The sequence below is a fragment of the Macrobrachium rosenbergii genome, chromosome 1 (assembly GCF_040412425.1).
Source record: "Macrobrachium rosenbergii isolate ZJJX-2024 chromosome 1, ASM4041242v1, whole genome shotgun sequence".
Lineage (NCBI taxonomy): Eukaryota > Metazoa > Arthropoda > Malacostraca > Decapoda > Palaemonidae > Macrobrachium > Macrobrachium rosenbergii.
The window spans coordinates 17,201,599-17,224,098 of NC_089741.1; the positions used below are offsets into that span (position 1 = coordinate 17,201,599).

At 37.1% G+C, this 22,500-nt stretch overlaps 1 protein-coding gene across 1 annotated transcript in view; it reads right to left on the minus strand.

Moving 5' to 3' along the window:
- LOC136839621 (uncharacterized) overlaps positions 1 to 22,500 on the minus strand; it is a 124,942-nt gene that overhangs the window by 48,402 nt on the left and 54,040 nt on the right. The window contains exons 6-11 of the mRNA XM_067105921.1: positions 22,122 to 22,198; positions 20,539 to 20,659; positions 18,216 to 18,289; positions 12,925 to 13,027; positions 2,583 to 2,801; positions 1,600 to 1,699 (exon numbers count right to left, since the gene is read on the minus strand). Coding sequence (XP_066962022.1) covers positions 1,600 to 1,699; positions 2,583 to 2,801; positions 12,925 to 13,027; positions 18,216 to 18,289; positions 20,539 to 20,659; positions 22,122 to 22,198 — 694 coding nt within the window. The remainder of the gene's footprint in view (positions 1 to 1,599; positions 1,700 to 2,582; positions 2,802 to 12,924; positions 13,028 to 18,215; positions 18,290 to 20,538; positions 20,660 to 22,121; positions 22,199 to 22,500) is intronic.

Consider the following 22,500-nt stretch of genomic DNA (forward strand, 5'->3'; position numbering starts at 1 on the left):
CTTTTTCACCTGGAAGACTGAATTAAGATGTAGATCCCTTATGTCCAGGATTTAACTGTGACCACGAAGAATTATAACTAACGTGACTCAAAAGTTTATATATATATATATACATATATATATATATATATATATATATATATATATATATATATATATATATATAATATATATATATATATATATATATATATATATATATATATATATATATATATATATATATATATATATATATATATATATATATATATATATATATATAAATACATAGTGAACCCCGTATTCACTTGGGGAATGCGTACCACACACCCCACGAATAGCTAAAATCCGCGAATACTTAAAACCCCTCTAAAAACACTTAGAACTGCCCATTTTGATAGTTTAAACACAAGAAAACCCCTGTAAAAATGCTTATACCTGAGTATTTTTAATAGTTTTATCACAAAAAGTGCATTTATTCATGAAAATTAAATGAAAATACAGTAATTAGTGAATATTTCTCAGTGAAAAATACAGCGAATGGGCAAATTTTCCACGAATAATGGCTATTTATGTTCCACAGAGAAACCCGCGAATGCGTGAGTCCGCGGATCATGAGAACGCGAATTCGGGGTGTTTACTGTGATATATATATATATATATATATATATATATATATATATATATATATATATATATATATATCTTACTCATGAATTTCACAAGATATAAATGTATTTTTAATTGCCACAATTGCCTGTTAACACCTTGATTTCTTCAGACTTTTAGGACACACTTGTTACCCCAAGGCCTCAAATACAACAAGACCAAATGAAGAAACCTCAACTACCAGTGAGTAGAATTGATCTCGTGCACAATGTGTTGCAGTGAGGTTAAACTAAATTACTCGGTTACGAGGAAAATTTTTTAAGTCTATTCCCACATCATCAATATTATCATTATTATTCTGAAGATGAACACTATTCATATGGAACAAGTCCACAGGGGCCAGTGACTTGAAGCTGCCAAAGAATATGGTGTCCATTAGGAAATAAGAGAAGGTAAAGGGAAATATAGGGAAATACAGAATGAGGATATCTCACTTATTAAAAAGAAAAAAATCATTAATAAATAGATAAAAATGTATTAAAATGCAAGGAGAGTAGCATTAGGGTGGTAATGCATTGCATCTTTGCTTGAACTTTTGAAGTTCCAATTGCACAACATCCTCGGGGAGACTGTTCCACTGTCCAACGGTGTGAGGAATAAAGGACCTCTGGAACTGAGAAGTTCCACAGCGAGGTACATTTACTGCATACTGGTGCTGTTGTTCAACGAATTTGGCTGCTCTCGGCAGGAAAAGGGGATCAGGGATCAATTGCGAATATGAAAGATTTCTATCAAAATACAAATTCTATTAAAACTCTATTAAAATACATATAGAGATACTCATTTTTTGTCGATTTCAAATGAACTTTATTAGAGCCGGAACAGAAGCATCTTCACCATCGTAGCCTAGTGTTTCAGTTAAGTTGGGAGGCCATTGTGGCTATTACAAATACATTCACAAACATCACACTTACACACAACCACATACATGATATAAAACTAACTCACTTTAGTGAGGCAGTTGTTATCCCAAAAGTGGCTGTTTCAGTAGAGAAACGTAGGCATGCCCGTCTGTCTGGCAGCTTAATGTAATTAGCTGGGCAATTATCTGCAAGAAATAATATTTTCAAGTAGGTACTTTTCAAAAAAGAATAACGGCTGTTATAAAACAGCAGTACGTAACACAGACTTCAAGTAATATCGTTTCCTGGCTTGCATGTCCAATCATTAGCATGGTAAACAATCATGGAAACATTACATCACTGTTTGCGACCAAATTATGCACCAGACCACGAACTCTCCCATTTACATTTTATAACCCCTACTTACTTTATCATAAAAGGCTCTGAATTGCTTTCAGCTACTCATCTTTGGTATCATACATCCTCTATATTGCCTCTATTGGGTTTTATCATAAGCTTTTTCAAGGTTCATGTATACCACATACGGCTTTTTCTCTTTACTTCTGAATATTCTTTCACATATGTGTTTCATAATGAAATATTCAATTTCTACACCTCTCCCTCGTCTGTGCACACACTGTTCTTCCCCGGTCAATCCTTCTGTCCTCTCTTACCTTACCATTCAAAATCCTATCATCCACCTTTCCTGGTATACAAAATAATGTTATGGCGTTACAGTCTTTACAGTTTCCCTCATCCAGACATTCCTTACTGTTCAGCAGCATTTTAACCACTGTGATGCAAAATCTCCCTTGTATTCCTATAAACTTCAGGTGAATTTCCATTCTCAAACCTTTTGATTACCGTTATTTCCTTTTTCACTTTTGTTGTTCCTAACTATACAAGTGTAAGTACATTTTCCATACAAAATTAATATTCACAGTTTTCAATTCATGAGAAAATGAATAAGATGTGTAGTAAGGGTTACAAGCCAAAAATTTCAGTAACTCCCGAGTAGAAGCCATCATTTCTATAAATGGAGTACTGAGCTATCAGTTGCACTCCAAGAAACAGTCATAAGTAACTTACCACCACATGGAAAATTAGGAATTGTATCCCAGAAGAGTGTGGTACCATTCTTCCTGCAAGTGATGGTGTTTTTAGGGACGCGAGAGTAGTCAAGAGAGTCCTGTCTGTCAACACACCGGTACTGAATAACTGTTCCTTCCCTTCGTTCAGGAGGAAATTCAATTGGTATGTACTCTCTCCAAGAAGGATTATATCCAATGGAAGGAGGGCACGAGCTTTCTGGAATAGAAGGTGGACATGAGTGCCAGCAAAAGAATATTATAAAAAAATAAAACCCCATTTTCTGATCCTGAAAGTAAACAGAAGAGAATGATGAACGAAGTTTATCAGGATAAAATGTGCAATATATATTTCATCAGCTTAAAACCGTAACGTCTTAGTATTGGGTCGAGCATTTAATGATAAAATTATCAAATCTGTGCAAATGAGAGAATTTTTCAAGGTTTTGTTATCATCTCCCTCTTTCTCGTATACATACATACATACATACACACACACACACACACAACACACACACACACACACACACATATATATATATATATATATATATATATATATATATATATATATATATATATATATATATATATACACACACACACTAGCTGACCAACCCGGCACTGCCCAGGGAAAACTGAATGAAAAATGGTAAACTTTCTCTCTCTCACTCTCTCTCTCTCTCTCTCTCTCCTCCCTAACATCCCCTCTACTCTCTCTCTCACTTCCCCCCCTCTCTCTCTCTCTCTCTCTCTCTCTCTCTCTCTCTCCATTTCCTGTTAAGACAGTTGCTTCAATTATATTACCCAGCATTTTTGACATTTTATATTTCACCCCTTCTCACCCCCGCTTCTTATTGGGGCTGAATTTGGACTTAAAAGGCATCGGGAGTGTCACTATTTATCTCAGTGACCTTGAAAACGATGGATTAGACACTAATATCTGTAATGTTTGACATTTTATTTTTCACCAATTGGACATAAATGGCACCGGGAGTGTCTTCATCTCAGTGACCTCAAAAACTGTGGATTAGACACTAATATCTGTCATTTTTGGTTATTTTTACATGTCACTCCCTTCCCACCACTTCTCACCCCGCTTCCTATCGGGACTGAACTTGGACTTAGAGGGCACTGGGAGTGTCACTATTTGTCTCAACGACCTCAAAAACTATGAATTTTTAACTAATATGTGCCGTTTTCGGTTATTTTTGCATGTCACCCCCTTGCCACTCTTTCTCAACACCCTCTTCCTATTGGGGCTGAAGTTGGACTTAAAGGGCATTAGGAGTGTCACTATTCATCTCAGCAACCTCAAAAAATATGGATTAGACACTAATATCTGTTGTTTTCGGTCATTTTTACATGTCACCCTCTTTCCACCCCTTCTCACCCCCTCTTCCTATTGTGGCTGAACTTGGACTTAAATGGCATTGGGAGTGTCACTATTCATCTCAGTGACCTCAAAAAGTATGGATTAGACACTAATATCTGTTGTTTTCAGTTATTTTTACATCACCCTAAACTTGGACTGAAAGGGCATTGGGAGTGTCACTATTCACCTCAACAACCTCAAAAACTATGGATTAGACACTAATATCTGTCGTTTCCAGTTATTTTTTACATGTCACCCCCTTCCCACCCCTTCTCACCACCTGCCCCCCCCCCCTTCCTATTGGGGTTGAACTTGAACTTAGAGGGCATCATGAGTGTCACTATTCATCTCACGACCTCAAAAACTATGGATTTGGCACTAATATCTGTTGTTTTCAGTTATTTTTACATGTCACCCCCTTCTCACCCCCCCCCTTACTACTGGGGCTGAACTTGGACTTAAAGGGCAACGGGAGTGTCACTATTTATCTCAGCAACCTCAAAAACTATGGATTAGACACTAATGTCTGTTGTTTTTGGTTATTTATACATGTCACCCTTTCCACTCTCACCCCCCTTAGGTGCCAGTGATGTCTTACGCCCACAGTATTCTTTCTCATATAGTACGTCATATGTATACCAAGTTTGGTTGAAATTGCTCAATGCATTTCAGAGTTATGCTGGAACATACACACACATATATACATACATCCATTTTTATATACATACACACACATGCACACATACATATGGATGTATATATATATATATATATATATATATATATATATATATAGAGAGAGAGAGAGAGAGAGAGAGAGAGAGAGAGAGAGAGAGAGAGAGAGAGAGAGAGAGAGAGAGAGAGAGAGAGAGCCATACATCAGTTAAAGGACACCTCACTTAACAAACAATTCAGTTAATGTATGTATTGTTCGAGAAAAAAAATGAGTTCTGTTAGCAGACATTTGCCAATTTTAAGGATAGAAAGGATAAGGAGCAAGAACTTGCATGGTTTATGTGTGTCAAGCGTGTACAGTTCCCAGCTGCAACAAAGAGAATGATTCAGTCTTCACATGGGTCTCGCTCATTGCACTTCGTTAAATTGCCACCTGTTGGTATTTTCTCTAACAGAGTGCTAAGCACTCCAAGTAAGTCATCATTGCTCCTAAGGCTAGAGATGCCAGCAATGCAGAGAGAGAAAATCTATAGAGAGTCAAAAGGAAATAATAGAAAACATGAAAGTGGTGCCCAAGTGGTTGATCTGGTGAAGGAGTATGAGGTGGCAAAGCAAACATAAATGTACAGAGACCATCATAAAGTGCTGATGTTGCTAGGGGAGTGGAATCTGTTACTAAACAAGTCTCAGACAATGAAGAGGTTGAGAAATTATTGTTAATTTTGATAAATGAAAAACAGTTAGCCTGTGATAGTGTATCTGTGGCCTTCTTACGTGAAAAGGCACGATATCTTCTTGCTAATCTCTTGAAAACTGTCCCTACAACAAGTGATGATAGAGTAGCACTTAAGACTTAAAGCTAGTCAAGGACAGTTTGAGAAATTGAAGAGAAGTGGCATACACAGGGTGGTGAGGCAATGGGGAGGCTGCCAGTGCTGACAGAGATGATGCTGAAAAAAATGCGAAAGAGTTCCTGCACTATGCAAAAGCTGAAGGTTTAGTTACACAACAAGTGTTCAATTGTGATGAGACAGGCTTTTTGGGAAGAAAATGCCAAACAGGACCTATTTCACCCCAAAGGAGAAGTAATTGTCATAGTGCAAGCCAATGAAAGACAGAGTCAGTCTTGCTCTGTGGGAACGAAAGTGGGGATTTAAAACTGAAGCCTTAAATTTTCTACCTCTTGAAGAACCTAAGTGTTTTTCAGAAAAATAATGTAATGAAAAATGAATTAAATGTGATGTGGAGAACTAACAGTAAGGCTTAGGTAATCAGGTGATTTTTTATTGAATGGATGAATGAAGTGGCTGGCCCTACAATCAAGAAATACCTTGAAGGAAAACAATTGCCTCTGAAAGTCATATTTGTGATGGACAATGCTCCTGTTCATCCTCTAGGCTTGGAGACCAAGTTGCTGCGAGAGTTCACTTTATAAAGGTGAGGTTCTTGTTTCCTAACATGAATCCCCTCACCCAGCCCATGGACCAACAGATCATTTCAAACTTTAAGAAACTCTACACCAAACCACTATTCCAGAGGTACTTTGAAGTGACCTCTGACACAGAGTTTACCCTCAGTGAGTTCTGGAAGAACCATTTCAACATGTCCACTGCATGGGCTTTATAGACAAAGACTCACAGGAAGTCTCTTACAGGATACTAAACTCTGCCTAGAGGAAACTGTGCTGTAATACAAAGAGGCTTTGAAGGCTTTAAGGCTGAGCCTTCAGTGGAGTATATTGTGTCTCCGGGCAAGTCCATGGGTTCAGAGATGGGCGATGATGAAGTGGAGGAGTTACTGGAGAAGCACAAAGAAAATCTCACCACAGAAGAACTGCAAGATCTTCAGACAACAGCTGAGGAGTTTTTGTCAACGGAGAAGGGAAGGGAGCATGTCCCTAGTTCATTAATTAAAGAAATGTGCTCATATTTGGGGAAAGAGAGTTTTCTTGAAAAAACCATCCTGACAAAGCTGTAGTAAACCGCATTATAAACCTGCATAATGACAATCCTATCCCTCACTTTAGGGACATTTCAAAATGCAGGAAAAAATTAACGTTATTAGACAGGTTTTCAATAAGAAAGACACGAAAAGAGTTTTAAGAAGAAAATAGTAGAGAGACATAGAAAAGAGAAACAACCCCAGAAATACAGTTGCTTGCTGTTTTTATGGTTCAGGATTTCCCTTTCAAACAATAACATTTCTCCTTTTCACCTTCCTTACCACATTCCACATAAGCCATCACCTCTCCCAATTACAGGTAAAGTCACAAATTTGCATCTATCTCATATATTTAGTTTGTTAATGTTCTGTTTGTAAAATTTATGCATACTAGACTACTGAAATTCAGGTTTAAGTACTTTCATTGTTGTATTTTTGGAGATCTGGAACAGTTTAATCTAATTCTCATTATTTCTTATGATTGGCAATGCTACACAGGCAGAGAGAGGCAATGTTAACTGTGTTTACTGTCATAAGCACACTGAGATAGGGACACTGTACGGGTGGAAGGACATGGAAAGCATTTTGGGGGTGAGGGTGGGAGGGCCAGGAGAGATGAGTGGGGAGGGGTGGGTGGGTCACTGTCTTCTTGAGAGATTTCACGACTGTGTCTGGCTTAAAAGCACTAGACATGTCACCACACTTTACTTCATTTATCATCTCGAACTTGCAGAGAAAGATACATCAGAAGGTGTGTGGGTGGACAAGCACTTGTGTGCACTAATGGCACAACTGCAGCTCGTCATTACACATCATTATGTTATTTTTTTTTGCCTTTAAATGGCTAACAGATATGCATCATGATAGCACCATAAAAGTTTCCCCTCTCTCATTGGCTGCATTTGATGTATAGCTGCATTTAAAGAGTACCAATGCCCTTTGTGGCAATGCATGCTTCACTGATTTGTTCACTTGTGTAATTTCTCAGTAGCTACAATTTAAATGGTTGCTGTGATCATGTCGCATGCTTTTCCCCAACCTTGCTTCTTTTTTTGTGGTACCTAAAGCATTACAGGTCCTATTAGTGCTATTTGTTGTGTGTATGATCCCGTCACCTCCTAAGAGGACCTGGAAGGTGCCCACCCTTCAAAAAGAGCTGGAATCAAGAGAACTGAGGCTAGCTGGTCAATTCCCAACACCATGGTTGAGCATGCTATTGAGAGGTTGACCTTGCCAGATATCAAGGCTGCCAAGGAAAAGCTGGAGAAGTATGCAACAGTGTTTGGGAAGAAGATATCTAGGAGAAAGCAAACAAGGTCATAGCTAAGCCCTGCCAAGAGGAAATTAAACAGTTACCCACAATCTGATTTCATCAGCAGAGGTCAGCCAGGGCGCATGTTTGTGGCTTGGAACTTAAGTCCGCAGCTAAGAAGTTTGCAGGTCTGCATGGGGTAAAGGACTTTTAGCATCTGAAAGCTGGCTGTTCCACATGTCATGCGTGGGTTGATTTGGTATCATTTGACAAAGGATTGGTTGACCTTCAAGACTGTTTAAAAACTGTTTCCATAACTACTTTTTTAAGGAAGTTATTCTTCATCAAACACTGGCCAACGGAAATGCTAGACATCAGGTGAAGGCTTTGCTGCTTTTAGACAATATGGCTCTACATCCTACACAGCACGGTTGGTTGGTGATGAAGTTCTTATTAGGGTCATGCTTTTGCCTCCTAATATGACCAAGTTGTTAGTTACTGTTGCAACAAAACAGCTATACCGTAGGAAGTTCCTGGAGGAGGTGATAGTGGTGTTTGAGTATGAGGATGAGAAGGAGAAAGGCTTGGATACATGGAGGGAATGGACTCTGGAGAATCTGTGAAAGTGTTCACAGAAGTCTGCCATCTATAACTTTGCAGATGCTTGGAAGGACGTTACCATGCACACCTTGGAGCTAGTTTGGAACTGTGGCCTGAAGGGTGGAGAAGGCCTGATCAACTTCCAAAGCTTTGATTTCAAAGAGTTTTGTGCCCAACTCACAAATGGGGGTAATGACGTTCCTGAGGATGACATACAAGAGAGCTGGATGATGACGATCACAATCCTGACTTCCCACTGTTGTCTGGCAGCGCGATAACTGCTGCAGTTGCCACTGGTGACAAGGAGGAGAAAACCCCTGAAGATACAGACAGCAGAACTGATGATGAGTCTGCGTCACAACCAACACCAAACTACAAACATATCCGGATGGTCTTGGACTTATTCACTGAACAGATGACATACCCAACATCGACCATAACTGTTGTCCTAGGATCTTGTAGTTTACTGAAGATGCTTGAGAAACACAGCAGAGAGTAACTGCAAAGCAGAATTGCTGTCCTCATCATTAGAATACCCTCGATAGCTTCTTCAGACCACCAATCCCAATGCACCCAAGCCCATCACCATCCACTTCTTCAGTAAATCAGTCATTCAGCTAAAAAACACAAGCAAACATTTCAGTGCTCCTTGTTGTCATGCCAGGTTCTTCCAGCCAGATATCTGATGTGTCTCTACCATCTGTTAAAGACTCTCTAGGCACCTCAAAGCCTCTTCTGACCAGTTCTCTACTTCATGACCTCGATAAGGAAAAGGACCTCAATGACAGAATGGTGTTGGGAGAGGGGCAGGGGAAGAGTAGGAGAGAGAGAAAAAGTTTATTTTTCTATTTTTTTTTTTTTTTTTGTTTTTTGTGTAAATGTTACTGTACTTTAAGGAGACAAAGTAGGAAAAGAAAGTACAAACATTGTTTTACTTGACTACCATACAGTACAATACTGTAGCCTACTGTATAAACAGTTCCTACCATTCTGTGTTTTGGTAAGATAAAGAGAGAAAAAAAGTTTTGCTTTTATTTAATATTTTTGTTTTGTGTAGACTTTAATTGATTTCTAAGAGACAAAATAAGAAGAAAGAATGAAACCTGTTTTATTTAATTACTGTGCAGTACAGTAGTATACTGTGCATACAACACCTACTGTGTTATGTGTTGAGAAACAGAAGTTATTGTATTTCAAAGAGACAAAATAGAAAAAAGGTACAAACTTATTGTTTTGCTTAACTACCAAACAGTACGGTACTGTACTGTATTTACAGTACCTACTTAGTGTGTAGTATATAAGTATTTGGTGTATGTATATTGTATTAAAAATGGGAAAAAAGGTAAGAACTTACTGTTCAATCCAATCTTAACTATAAAGTGTGTTGTTGGTTGTTTATAAGCATATACTGTATAATGCATCTGGTATTGCATAGTGACAAGGTAGGGGAAGTAAGGATATGTAGCTGCTCGTTTACACCTGAAGTATTTTTTCAAGATATCCAGAAATTCCAAATATCCGGCAGGGCATTGGATGTATTAATCTCAATAACGAGGGATATACATATATACGAGTATATATATATATATATATATATATATATATATATATATATATATATATATATATATTATAAGGTGTTATAATATATATAACCATTCTACAAGTGTAATATGTGTCTCTGTGAAAATTTTGATGTTTTGCTTGCAGATTCGTCATTTGCTGTGATGATGTAAATTTAAAATGTCTTTTCTTACAGATAAATTGTGTATCATGTAATCTTAAAATGTTTTGATATGTTTTTCCACTTGTTTGATATATTAATACGTATACTGAGTGTTAACGTGTTGTAGAGAGAGAGAGGGTAGATTTTTATTGCTCAGCGTTTCCTGCATATATTTACACAGTTGTTGGTGTCCAGGAAGTCGTGTTTGGAGGAAGGCGAGCCCTCTTGATTTATCTGACAAGTTTGACAGTTAGCGGCGAATTGCCTGTTATGTATTTATCATGTGTGTCTAACCCATGGTTATCAGCTGTGTCTATGCTCATTATGTTTTCATAATCTGAGAAAGAGAGAATGAGTGAGTGAGGTACTTGAAGTTGACATGCTGACAGCTGACTAAGAATTTGGTCCAAAATACCTTTTTCTGCTTAACCCTGAACAGGAAATGTCCATCATAGAGATAAGAGCCCTGGCATGTTTCCTTCTGGGCCTTAGAGTCCCTGTATGTATACCATACACGTATACCTGTATGTGTAATGTATGTACACCTTATGTATCACGTATTCTGGGAGGGTTTGCAGTTAAAAGTGCAGTGCTGATCCAGAGTCACTCAGTCAGAAAAAGGAGTTCCTGGGATAAGCATCTCTCTCTCTCTCTCTCTCTCTCTCTCTCTCTCTCTCTCTCTCTCTCTCTCTCTCTCTCTCTCTCTCTCTCTCAATAAAACCATTCATGGATAAGGGTGTGATGATATACTGATTGCTTTCCTGTTTGTAAAAGTTTTGTTAAACTCGCCCAAGAAGTGTATTCATTTTGTAAGAGGTGATCCAAGGTGTTTATGTTGTGCAAGCATTGTGTAAAGTGTAATGGTGTACCACCTAGAGAAAGGTAATGTGATGATTACTGGTTTTATTATGTTAAGAGTTAAAGTGATGTTCTAAGTGAAAGAGAATTATTATTAATTTGATAAGAGATGAACATATCTCTTATTGTGAGTTCTAATGTGTCTTGCTGCTAATTATATATCATTGTGTATGTCATTGTGACTTGGCAGTGTTGTCTTTGAGAAAGTCTTAGAAAGACATGAGTTTAACCTTTTTTAAAAGTGAAGGTAATCTTTAGAAAGCTTGATATAATCTTTAAACATATTTTTGTCTTAGAAATGGCTATTGGTATATTTCCATTTTTGCATATTTCATTCTTACTGTATATGTCTGTGCTATCATGTTACTCTAATTTTATAATCAGTGGTTTACAAAGTTTTGTACTGGTGATTACTTAGCATTTTGTTAGTGCATACTTATTATTGAGATTCCAGAAAATACTTATGTGGATTCCAGTCAGTAATATTTTGGTGAACATTCATCTTGAGTGTAATTAATCAGGTATATATTTAAAACATGAGTGATAGTTAATGGTTTGAATCTTACTTAACCAAATTGCTTTTTTAATAAAGTAAAGTTTTGTGAATTAAACTTGATTAAGAAATACTTAAATCTTACACTGTTATCAATTAATAGTAAATCTTTTTGAGATTGTGAATTCTGCATATAACTTTTGAACTTAGAAAGAAATAAACCTGTTTGTTTAAAGTTTAAAAAACACGGCGTTTCATTTTTACCACCAGCAATTAGAGAAATGAATGAACATGTACAAGGTAAGTGATATATCTGTTTGTTCGCCTGCGACTTATCTAGGTGTAATAGAACCAGAGAAACAGTTATAGTGTTTGTTGAAGTGATGCCCATTTTCCACTAGTCTGTTTATAGCTTGTTGGTTGTTACCGCACCCATAACATGATAAAGTTACATTGATTTTCTCAAGAGATAAGTAAGTTTTGTGGGATCACTGTACCTTTAGAGTATTCAGTCTTAATATCTTTGTTATGAGGTTTCAAGTATCTGGTCGAAGTGAGGTAACTTTATGGTATTGTTATTTGTGTAATAACCAGGTGCTTGATCACTTCGTGACAATATATATATATATATATATATATATATATATATATATATATATATATATATATATATATATATATATATATATATATATATATATATATATATATATATATATATATATGTTTATATATATATGTTTATATATGTATGTATATATATATATATATATATATATATATATATATATATATATATATATATATATATACAGTATATATGTAATTCAACTAATACCCAGAAATTCTTATAATAAATTCAATTATCAATTAAAGCACTCCTATGCTTTTCCATTATGTTTCGGGTTAAAGTGCCTCGAATCTCAAACAAGCTGAGAAAGAAATCAGCATATATATGTTTACAGCAAATGTTAAAGGCAATATAGTCTTCAATCTAAACCAGTGAAATTGAGACGCTTCCTCAAAAAAAAAAAAAAAAAGAAAGAGAGAGAGAATGGCGCCTTATTCCACATGGGAGAGAGCCACTCATAACATGTTACCTCCAAGTCCTTAGTCGGGTTGAAGTGCCTCGTCTCGCAAGCTTAATGTTAAGGCAATATAGTCTTAGGTAACGAAATACGTGTTGCTCCAAAAGCAAAAGCCCATGCTGGCATAAGGCCACCTTAATCCATGGCAAACAATTGGCCCAAATGCATTATCAATGGTCATTTCCAACTCTGCCATGCAACCCTAATTAATGACTGGAAATGTAACAAATTAACAACCTTAACAACATTATTAAAAACATCTAGAATTCTGGATGAATGCAGATTATTAAAAGATTTGGTAAAACATGAATGATATTATTCCATAACCACAGTACCTGCATCAAAATCCTTCGGACGAACTGAAACATAGATGAAGCCGAGATTCTGTTCGCTTTGTGGTAGAGTCTCCCAACGAAAATCACTGGACGTAATTTTCAACTGAAAACAAGAAAAGAACATGTAAGATGTTTCCATGCGTCGCATATAAAAGAAGTATTACTTATATCCCCTAATTCCCGCCAAAATGTGTTTAAAGCGGGAGATATTGAGTGTGCTGGGCAGTCTCCCTTGGGTGAGCGTACCACCAACATTGTTAGGGGCATTGCTGCCCATGATGCTGTATTGGATTTCGTGAATATACAACTACTACATATTGCTCGTGTCTAAGTATAACCTGCTTACAGAACAAAGATATATATCAATGTCAGAAGGTCTGCAGGTCATCCGTCCTCCCATCTCCCACTCTCTTATTACTGCTTGCCTTTTATGCTTGGGCACTTTCCTCTATCAATGGGAATCATTGACTGGCCTCCAGCAACTATGGTTAAAGTATTCTCTAGAACGGTTATACTTCATAGCCTATGAATTTTGAACTGTCTTCACTTGCAATGAAATTTTACAGCAAAGGATCTGAAGTCAAACAAAAAGGAACTCCGCAGGCCATATCATTTCAATCCTAATTTCAGATTCCACTACATGGATTAAATGGACTGCAGCAGCAAAGTCTATAAATTATATTTAAAACTTCAGAACACTAAATGAACAAGAACGCAGTAAATATTAGTTTCATAGGTGTATAAGAATGCACAATATATACACAGTGCTACCCCACTTTTTCTTTCACGCTTCACTTTCCGTGCTTCATTTTGTTGCAGATTTTTGTGGAATTATCTTTCACTTTTCCTTGGGAACTTTCACCAATTCGCAAATTTTTGCTATAGATCGTATCTTTAAAATTATCACTAATTCACGTTTTTCCGTAGAGCAACACTATTTATTCACTAATTATTGCATTTTTTTTATATTGTGCTCATGACTAAATACAGATTTTTATGATAAAGACAATTTACAGTGTACTTACAGTATAGCCTACTGTGCTACCGTACCTCTTAGCTCATTCCGGGGTGGGTTCCAAAATGAGCATAACAGATTTACGATTCTCTCTCTCTCTCTCTCTCTCTCTCTCTCTCTCTCTCTCTCTCTCTCTCTCTCTCTCTCTCTCTCTCTCTCTCTCTTATTAAGGGTAATGTCAGATGTATTTGAAATTATATCACTCCAAGGTGTTTTTGGATGATAGAGCATATTGTACAATATTTAAAATATTCGCTAATTATTTTAATTTTATTTTCCAGTCTGCTTTTACTGAAATGCAAAAAGTTGTAGGCCTAATTATAACATGGAAAATATGAACAAATGAATGACAAGGTAAGATCACGTTTCTCTATAAAACTATACTGTACAAAACAAATAATTCATTTGTTTTGTACAGTATAGTTTTATAGAGAAACGGTGTGTTGCTCTGTCATTCACTTTTTTTATTATTATCTTTTCCGTGTTATAATTACAGCCTTTTGCATTTCACTACAAGCAGACTGGAAAATAAAATGAAAATAATTAGCGAATATTTCAGATATTTTACAGTAAGCTCTATCATCCAAAAACACCTTACATTAATATCATTTCAAATACATCTGACATTACCCTAAAAAGAGAGAGAGAGAGAGAGAGAGAGAGAGAGAGAGAGAGAGAGAGAGAGAGAGAGAGAATCGTAAACGTGTTATGCTTATCCTGGGCCCACCCTGGAATGAGCTGAACAGGTACAGTAGTACAGTTTAAGTACACTGTAAATCATTTTCATCATAAGAATCTGTATTTAGTCACGAACACAAAATGTAAAAATACAGTAATTAGTCGATAAACAGTGTTGCTCTAAGAAAAAAGCAAATTAATGATAATTTTAGTTGTTTTTACCATTGTAAAAGGAAAACGGAACGGCTTCAATACTATGAAAGAAAACGGATACGCTTACGTATACAGGGGTAACTTGAATAGTTGTCAAATGTTCTGTAAGACAGCTTTATTTAATTTGTATTGAACATTTTATAGACACTTTGCTGTGTTTACATTAATATTATTTTAAAATTAGTAAATCATTGTTATAAGCGACTTAGGGGCGTATATACTCAAGAGTAACAGTTGTACAAGGGTAATCTAAGATGACTTTGGGTGTTTTGAGATGATGGTTTGAGGTGTATTTTTGTTTGAACTGATATTAATTTGTTTTACTATGATAATTTAAGGTATATTTTTGTTTGAACTATCAAATTTGACAGTGAACTTTTAAAATAGACAGTTATGAGCGTTTCATTTGCAGGGGTACAGGGTATTTGGCAGTTATAAGCAGTCATTGTAAGAGCCCCGACGCTGTCTCTTCCAAACACGTGTGTGTTCGTGTGTTCGTCGATCGTCATCATCGGAGTCGACAGGACAAAACAGGAGCGTCTCGTTTTCTTTCTCTACAGGAACGCGATTTCAACCATACAATATTTCCGTCTGTTTCTCCTAAGCATTGTTGTCTTAACGTATGTACAATCACCACTACTTGCATTGCCATGCAAGCATTCTAATCATGTACTCATAATGTTCCAACGAATCTTCTGTATCAAACTGTGTGTATGTTTCTGTTTGTGAAGACGCCAAAGGTCTCTCCATTTCACATTTATTATGCTATTGCATTGTATCCATTAATCTGTCTTGAATCTCATGCAATTGGTCATATGTAGAATTTCCTGACCCTTCCACTGATGTATGTTTCATCACCATATGTTAATCATGTCTCTTGATATCGCCATCTGTTTGTCTGCCGACAAACACAGATGTCTGAACCTTTTATGTCCGTTTTACCTGTCTGTGTGTAGACGCTACATTACCGCTCACACGCGTCAATAACATCTTCCAAGATTCTGTACATTTACCTCAGTAAGGAACAACCAATAAACCAGTTAACACCCAGCCAGTACGTCGCTCATAACCCAGTCCTTACACTGGTGACCCCGGAGTGACTCGAAGGACCCGGCCGACCCAAGATGACGACCCACGCCTGATAGACCCTTCGCCGCCTCGCTGTTTCCCGCCGTTCCTGAGTTCTCAGTATTAGTCCGACCCTCCGAGATGACCCACTCCACCACCGAGCCCTGGATACCTCCTCCAGGAAACCTGAAGCCGCCCCGCACTCGTACTGGACGAGCTGACCAACGAAGGACCAGCCACGTCATCCTTCAGCCTGCTGCCGCCCCTCTCGAGCTGGCTACCAAGGATCAGCCGCCGTCATCCTTCAGCCCTCGAGCCGGCCACCGAAGGATCATCCGACGTCACCCTTCAACCAGCTCCCGTCCTCCTCGAGCTCCTGCTGGCCGGTGCCGCCCTTCAGCCTCCTACCCGCCCCTAGCCCAAGCCCTTCGAGCCAACTACAATTGTCGCCAAGACAATTTCCGCATCGATGCCTCGCTTGTGGGGGGAACATTGTAAGAGCCCGTCGCCCCGACGCCGTTCTTCCAAACAATCAGACGTTACACACGTCTTGGGGGAGAGTACTTGTAAGAGCCCCGACGCTGTCTCTTCCAAACACGTGTGTGTTCGTGTGTTCGTCGATCGTCATCATCGGAGTCGACAGGACAAAACAGGAGCGTCTCGTTTTCTTTCTCTACAGGAACGCGATTTCAACCATACAATATTTCCGTCTGTTTTCTCCTAAGCATTGTTGTCTTAACGTATGTACAATCACCACTACTTGCATTGCCATGCAAGCATTCTAATCATGTACTCATAATGTTCCAACGAATCTTCTGTATCAAACTGTGTGTATGTTTCTGTTTGTGAAGACGCCAAAGGTCTCTCCATTTCACATTTATTATGCTATTGCATTGTATCCATTAATCTGTCTTGAATCTCATGCAATTGGTCATATGTAGAATTTCCTGACCCTTCCACTGATGTATGTTTCATCACCATATGTTAATCATGTCTCTTGATATCGCCATCTGTTTGTCTGCCGACAAACACAGATGTCTGAACCTTTTATGTCCGTTTTACCTGTCTGTGTGTAGACGCTACATTACCGCTCACACGCGTCAATAACATCTTCCAAGATTCTGTACATTTACCTCAGTAAGGAACAACCAATAAACCAGTTAACACCCAGCCAGTACGTCGCTCATAACCCAGTCCTTACATCATAAGCAATTATAAATATTTTTAAGTGGGGATTGTGCATTATCGCGGATTTTGCACTTTCGCGGTGGGTTCTGTAACCTATCCCCGTAAAAAAGTGGGGGAGCACTGTACACACACACACACATATATATATATATATATATATATATATATATATATATATATATATATATATATAGTTTATATATTATATTACTGAACCAATTCTGCTATTGCAATGGTCTTGAAATAATAGCCCCAGTAGCTTGTGCTGATGATGTATTAACACAGCCTTGAAAGTGACAGCTCTTGTGCAATCTAATGTGTGTTTACTTTTCAGCTGAAAGACAATGGTGTTTTCTAAAGCATATGTGTATTAATGAAGAATTCTTTGCAACACTGTCTTTAGCCAGTATATAGCATTGCAATACGTATTTTTGATGGGTAAACATGAATTACTGTAGTAATGGGGCTTCTCTTTTTCCCCAATTCGTTACAAATTAGGGCCTAAAAGAGAGGAATTTTCCTATCTATCCGACTGCTAATCTATAATCATTTAAAGAATTGATCAGAGGCTATGATTCCAACCTTAGACAGAATTATTTTTTACAGGTTGTTTTTAGGAGTGCTTTTTAGGGTCTATGCCACAGGAAGTTCTACTGGTGTCAAATCCTCTTGCCTACCAGCAGAAATTAATAATAAACACTTATTTACCAAATATATGGATAACTAGTACATATATCAGCATACGGGAGAAGCTCCAAGATCTTTTCGAAATTTAAGCCTATGATTTTCTAAGAGGCAAGAGGCCAAGCAATAAGATTATTTATATTATGCTATCGCAGGCCTCAATGATTTCAAAAATATTACCAAGCTGTTTACCTGCGGAGGTTACGGGGATATGTATGTGAATATATTGGAATCGACAATGCCGTAGGACAAACAATTATACCTGCCGCCATGATCATAAAGGAGTCAGATTTGGAAGTGACGGCTAAAATATGTCAGTCTAAAGAGAAATATAAAAAACACTGTCCATTTAGTAAACTTTCCAAGAAAGTTCTCTAAAACCCAAATTCACCAGATATACATCATAAATATTACTTAACGGGGAGAATTTACATCTACAACTTACCCCTGGTAAATCTGCGCTAACATTCCACCACACATCGCCCATGGTCTTGCCATAGCTGGAATTAAACGCATTACCTGAAAAATACGAAATGATTAGCAAAGTTAGAGAAGCTCTCCCTCTCCCTCTCTCTCTCTGAAAAAAATTAGCAAAGTTAAAGAAGATCTCTCTCTTAAAAAAAAAAGATGGGCAGAAACTAAACTAAACACGAGAAAATGGAGAATACACATAACATTAATACGATGTAATATAATGAAGAAATAGATGTTAGCTAATAAGAAATGTCGCTTGTTTTCCCAGAGACGACACTACTATTATTACTATTGGTGAACAAAACCACAAAGCCACTGACAAGCTGAACATGCTTACACTAAACAGAAAAAAGAGAACAGAGCAAAGAAAATGTGTTTCATGTGTTTGTTAATTTTTCTTTACGGTCATTTATTACGTTAGATGACCATATAGATGTATTAAAAACACATGAATGTATACTGTACACTGCTACTGTACAGCATTGCCAATAACTGAGAAAATCGAAGACATTGGTGCACAGCTTTTTGTAAAGGTACAGCTTAAAAGCTTCTCTGTAATAGCACTTGACAGAAGTTCAGCATCTCTCTTTATCGGAATTCTATGTCAGTATAACATCCTCTTTTTCACAGTGACTTTTAGCTGCATACCTAACAGTCTGTTTTTAACAGGGCTTTGATGTCGTTCTACACCCTCCCTTTGACAATGCTTTATAGCAGCATAACAGCCCCTCTGTCATGGAAATTAATAACAGAACAGCTTAACCGCACTTTCAAGCTGTTTAGCATTACAACAGCTTCTCAGTAACGATGCATTATGGCATATTATCAGTCTTGCTTTTGATGGCACCTTATAGCAGTATAACGACCTCTAGTTCATGGTGATCAGTAGAAGTACAACAGCCTCTCCTTACAGCAGTATACCAGGCTCTCTTAAGTGGTCATTTATAGCAGTATAAGAGCCCAACCTGAACGGTGCTTTTTAGCAGAATAGCTTACAGCCTCTCTTCCACATTATTGTACAGCAGCTTAACAGTATCACTTTGTAACAGGGTAACAGCGCTTGATGGCCATAAATCAGTCTTTCTTCAACGGTGCTTTTCAGCAGTAAAACCGGCTCCCTTTAACAATGCATTATAGTAGTATATCATCCTCTCTTAAACAGCATTTTACAGCAATATCTTTTTAATGGCGATTTACAGAAGTATACAGGCGTCTCTTTAACGGCACTTTGCGTTGTACATCATCTGCTGTTTAACAGCACTATATAGCAGTAAAACAGGCTCTTTTTAATGGCCATTTATGGAGGTTTAACAGCCTCTCTTTAACAGCGTTTAAATGCAGTATACCGTCCTCTCTTTAAGGCCATCCATATTTGTGTACCAGCCTCTCTTTAAGAATGCGCTTTACAGCAATATAAAACAGCCTATCTTTAATGGTAATTTACAGCAGTATAGCAGCCTCTCTTTAACAGCACTTTATAGCAATATCTTTCTTCAACAGTGCTTTATAGCTTTACACAACAGTGCTTTGACAGCAATAAAAGAGCATATTCTTAAAGGCTATTTATAACAGTTTAAAAGCCTTTCGTTAACAACGATTAACAAAGGCACACCAGCTTCTCTAACGGCACATTATTGCAGAATAACAGCCTCTCTTTTACAGTGCTTTACGTCAGTATAACAGCCTCTCTTTAATGTCACTTTATGACCGTCTAATTCTCTCTTCAATGGACATTTATTAAAGGTCCTTTTAGAAATGCTTCACAGAATATACCAGCCTCTCTTTAGAGCCAATTTCTTGCACAAAAACAGCTTCAGTTTCTTCTTGAATGCCTCCAAGTGTTCACATCTGGGGTACTGTGCGCTCAGATGTCCAATTTTGGTTATACTCGTCTTTATTCACCCATGCTCCAAAGTGCAGTTGCACTTTCAGTTATATTATCAAGCTCTTCATGGGTTACGTTTTGCTCTATTAATATAAATTCTGTTTTACCCTCGATTAATTTCTTGTCCATCACACTGTTTATGTAATTCGTTATGTTCTCCGTTTAGTAGCTCGTCAACAATTTTAATGCATTAGCCAATCTAATTTTTTTTTTATCATAAGCTCATGTAATATCATTTCAAGAACTGCAAAGTCCACAAATGTTATAGACCTATCAATTATTTCATGATTTAATTAGTAAATAGAATTGCATAAGCACCGTCTGTATGTTAAAGACATACCAACATTCTCTCTCTCTCTCTCTCTCTCTCTCTCTCTCTCTCTCTCTCTCTATACAGTGTTTTACATACCTGGAGTACCATGATAGCTTCCAATACTCAGAAGGTCAAAATCTGGTGCCCTCTTAATCACAACACCATCGTAAGTTGCGTAAAATTCCTGTACTGGAACGCTGCTCACCATACCTCGGAACTGAAACAAGACAAAGTGAAAATGTATCAAGACATTCTCCGTAGTGAAATTAACAACAGACAATAAACAGTAAACACGGGAATCTTTATATCATTCAGTTCACATAGTTAAAACATAACGGTTTTTCGTCCTGAGAAACAGAATCTTACTAAGTTTCTTTAAAATCCTCAAAAATTTTAGGGAAGTGTGCCAAATAACCACAGTTCAAGAATCGTAAGAAAACAAAGATAAAGTTTTGGTCAAAAGTTCATCAAGCTATACGACCATGGTCCCGGAGTGTATCGAAAACGGAGAGTTCTAAATTTGAACTAAAGAGAGGAAAGCCAAAATCATTTCTGATGAATGAGCAGACAGGTTTTTTTTATAAAAGGTGAAAATTGCATGAAATGGTATTAAAACAATGTTAAACACAAGACGTTGTACTTTATGCATAAGGCAAATGATATGCTGCATAAAACTTCTATATTAGTGTAACGAGAAGCATAGAAATTATTGCAGGTTATTACAAGTTTACATAATGTCACTTTTCATCATTAACAAGAAAGGAGAATATTTTGAACATGAACTTGAGACATTCGTTTTTCCAAAAACATTATGCTCATAAGAGGAAAATTTATTTAATGGCTTAAATTTATTGATACTGTTATTAATACACACACACATACACATATATATGTATGTATGTATATGTATGTATGCATGTATATATATATATATATATATATATATATATATATATATATATATATATATATATATATATATATATATATATATATACATAAAAACATTTGCCAATAAAGACATTGAAAGAGGGCAGATTTTCTAGTTTTATATGTCGAAAGCTACTGTTTCTTCAACGGACCTGTCCGTTGCGGGAAACAGAACTTTCCAAAATGTAACGCTAGAAAATCTACTCCCTTTCATTTTATTATGGGCAACCTTTATTGGATGGAAATATTTTACTGTTAAATAGCTGTAAAATATTTCCATCCAATAAAGGTTGCCCATAAAAACATGAAAGAGTAGATTTTCTAGCGTTATATTTTGGAAACTACTATTTCCCTCAACGGACAGGTCCGTTGAAGAAACAGTAGTTTCCGACATATAACACTAGAAAATCTGCTCTCTTTCAAAGTTTTGTATGGGCAACCTTTAGACTACACACATACACATCATACACACACACACACACACACATATATATATATATATATATATATATATATATATATATATATATATATATATATATATATATAAACAGAGCGACAGTGAGAGAGAGGATGGGTAACGTTAAGACCATTTATTAACACTTTAAATGAAATTTACGGACAAACACTTCCTAGCTGTGTTTGGCCCATTCACGTTAAGGTCAATAACATCTCGGGTCTTTCACGCCGTGAAAGAGCAAAGGAATGACACCAATGTCCTAAGGAAACAAGATGACAAGTCAGCTTACCCTGAACACGAGGGGTCTCGTGGCATTTCCGTATTCTATAGGAGACTTCCAAGAAAGCTGACTCAACTTCCGACCACCTGCAATAGAACAGAATAGAACAGAATATGCAATTTAAGCTGAAGGCCAAGCCCTAGGAGCTGTGAGGTCATTCAGCACTAAAAGGAAAACTAAGAGTACAAGGTTACAAAGGTGTAACAAGAGGAAAACCTCGCAGTTGCACTATGAAACAATTGTTAGACGATAGTGAAAAGTAAGATGGATGAAAGCATATGAAGGGAGGTACAGTAAAAGGAATGAAAGGGGTTGCAGCTAGGGGCCGAAGGGACAATGTAAAGAACCTTAAATAATGCCTACAGTGCACCGCGTGTGATGTGCACTG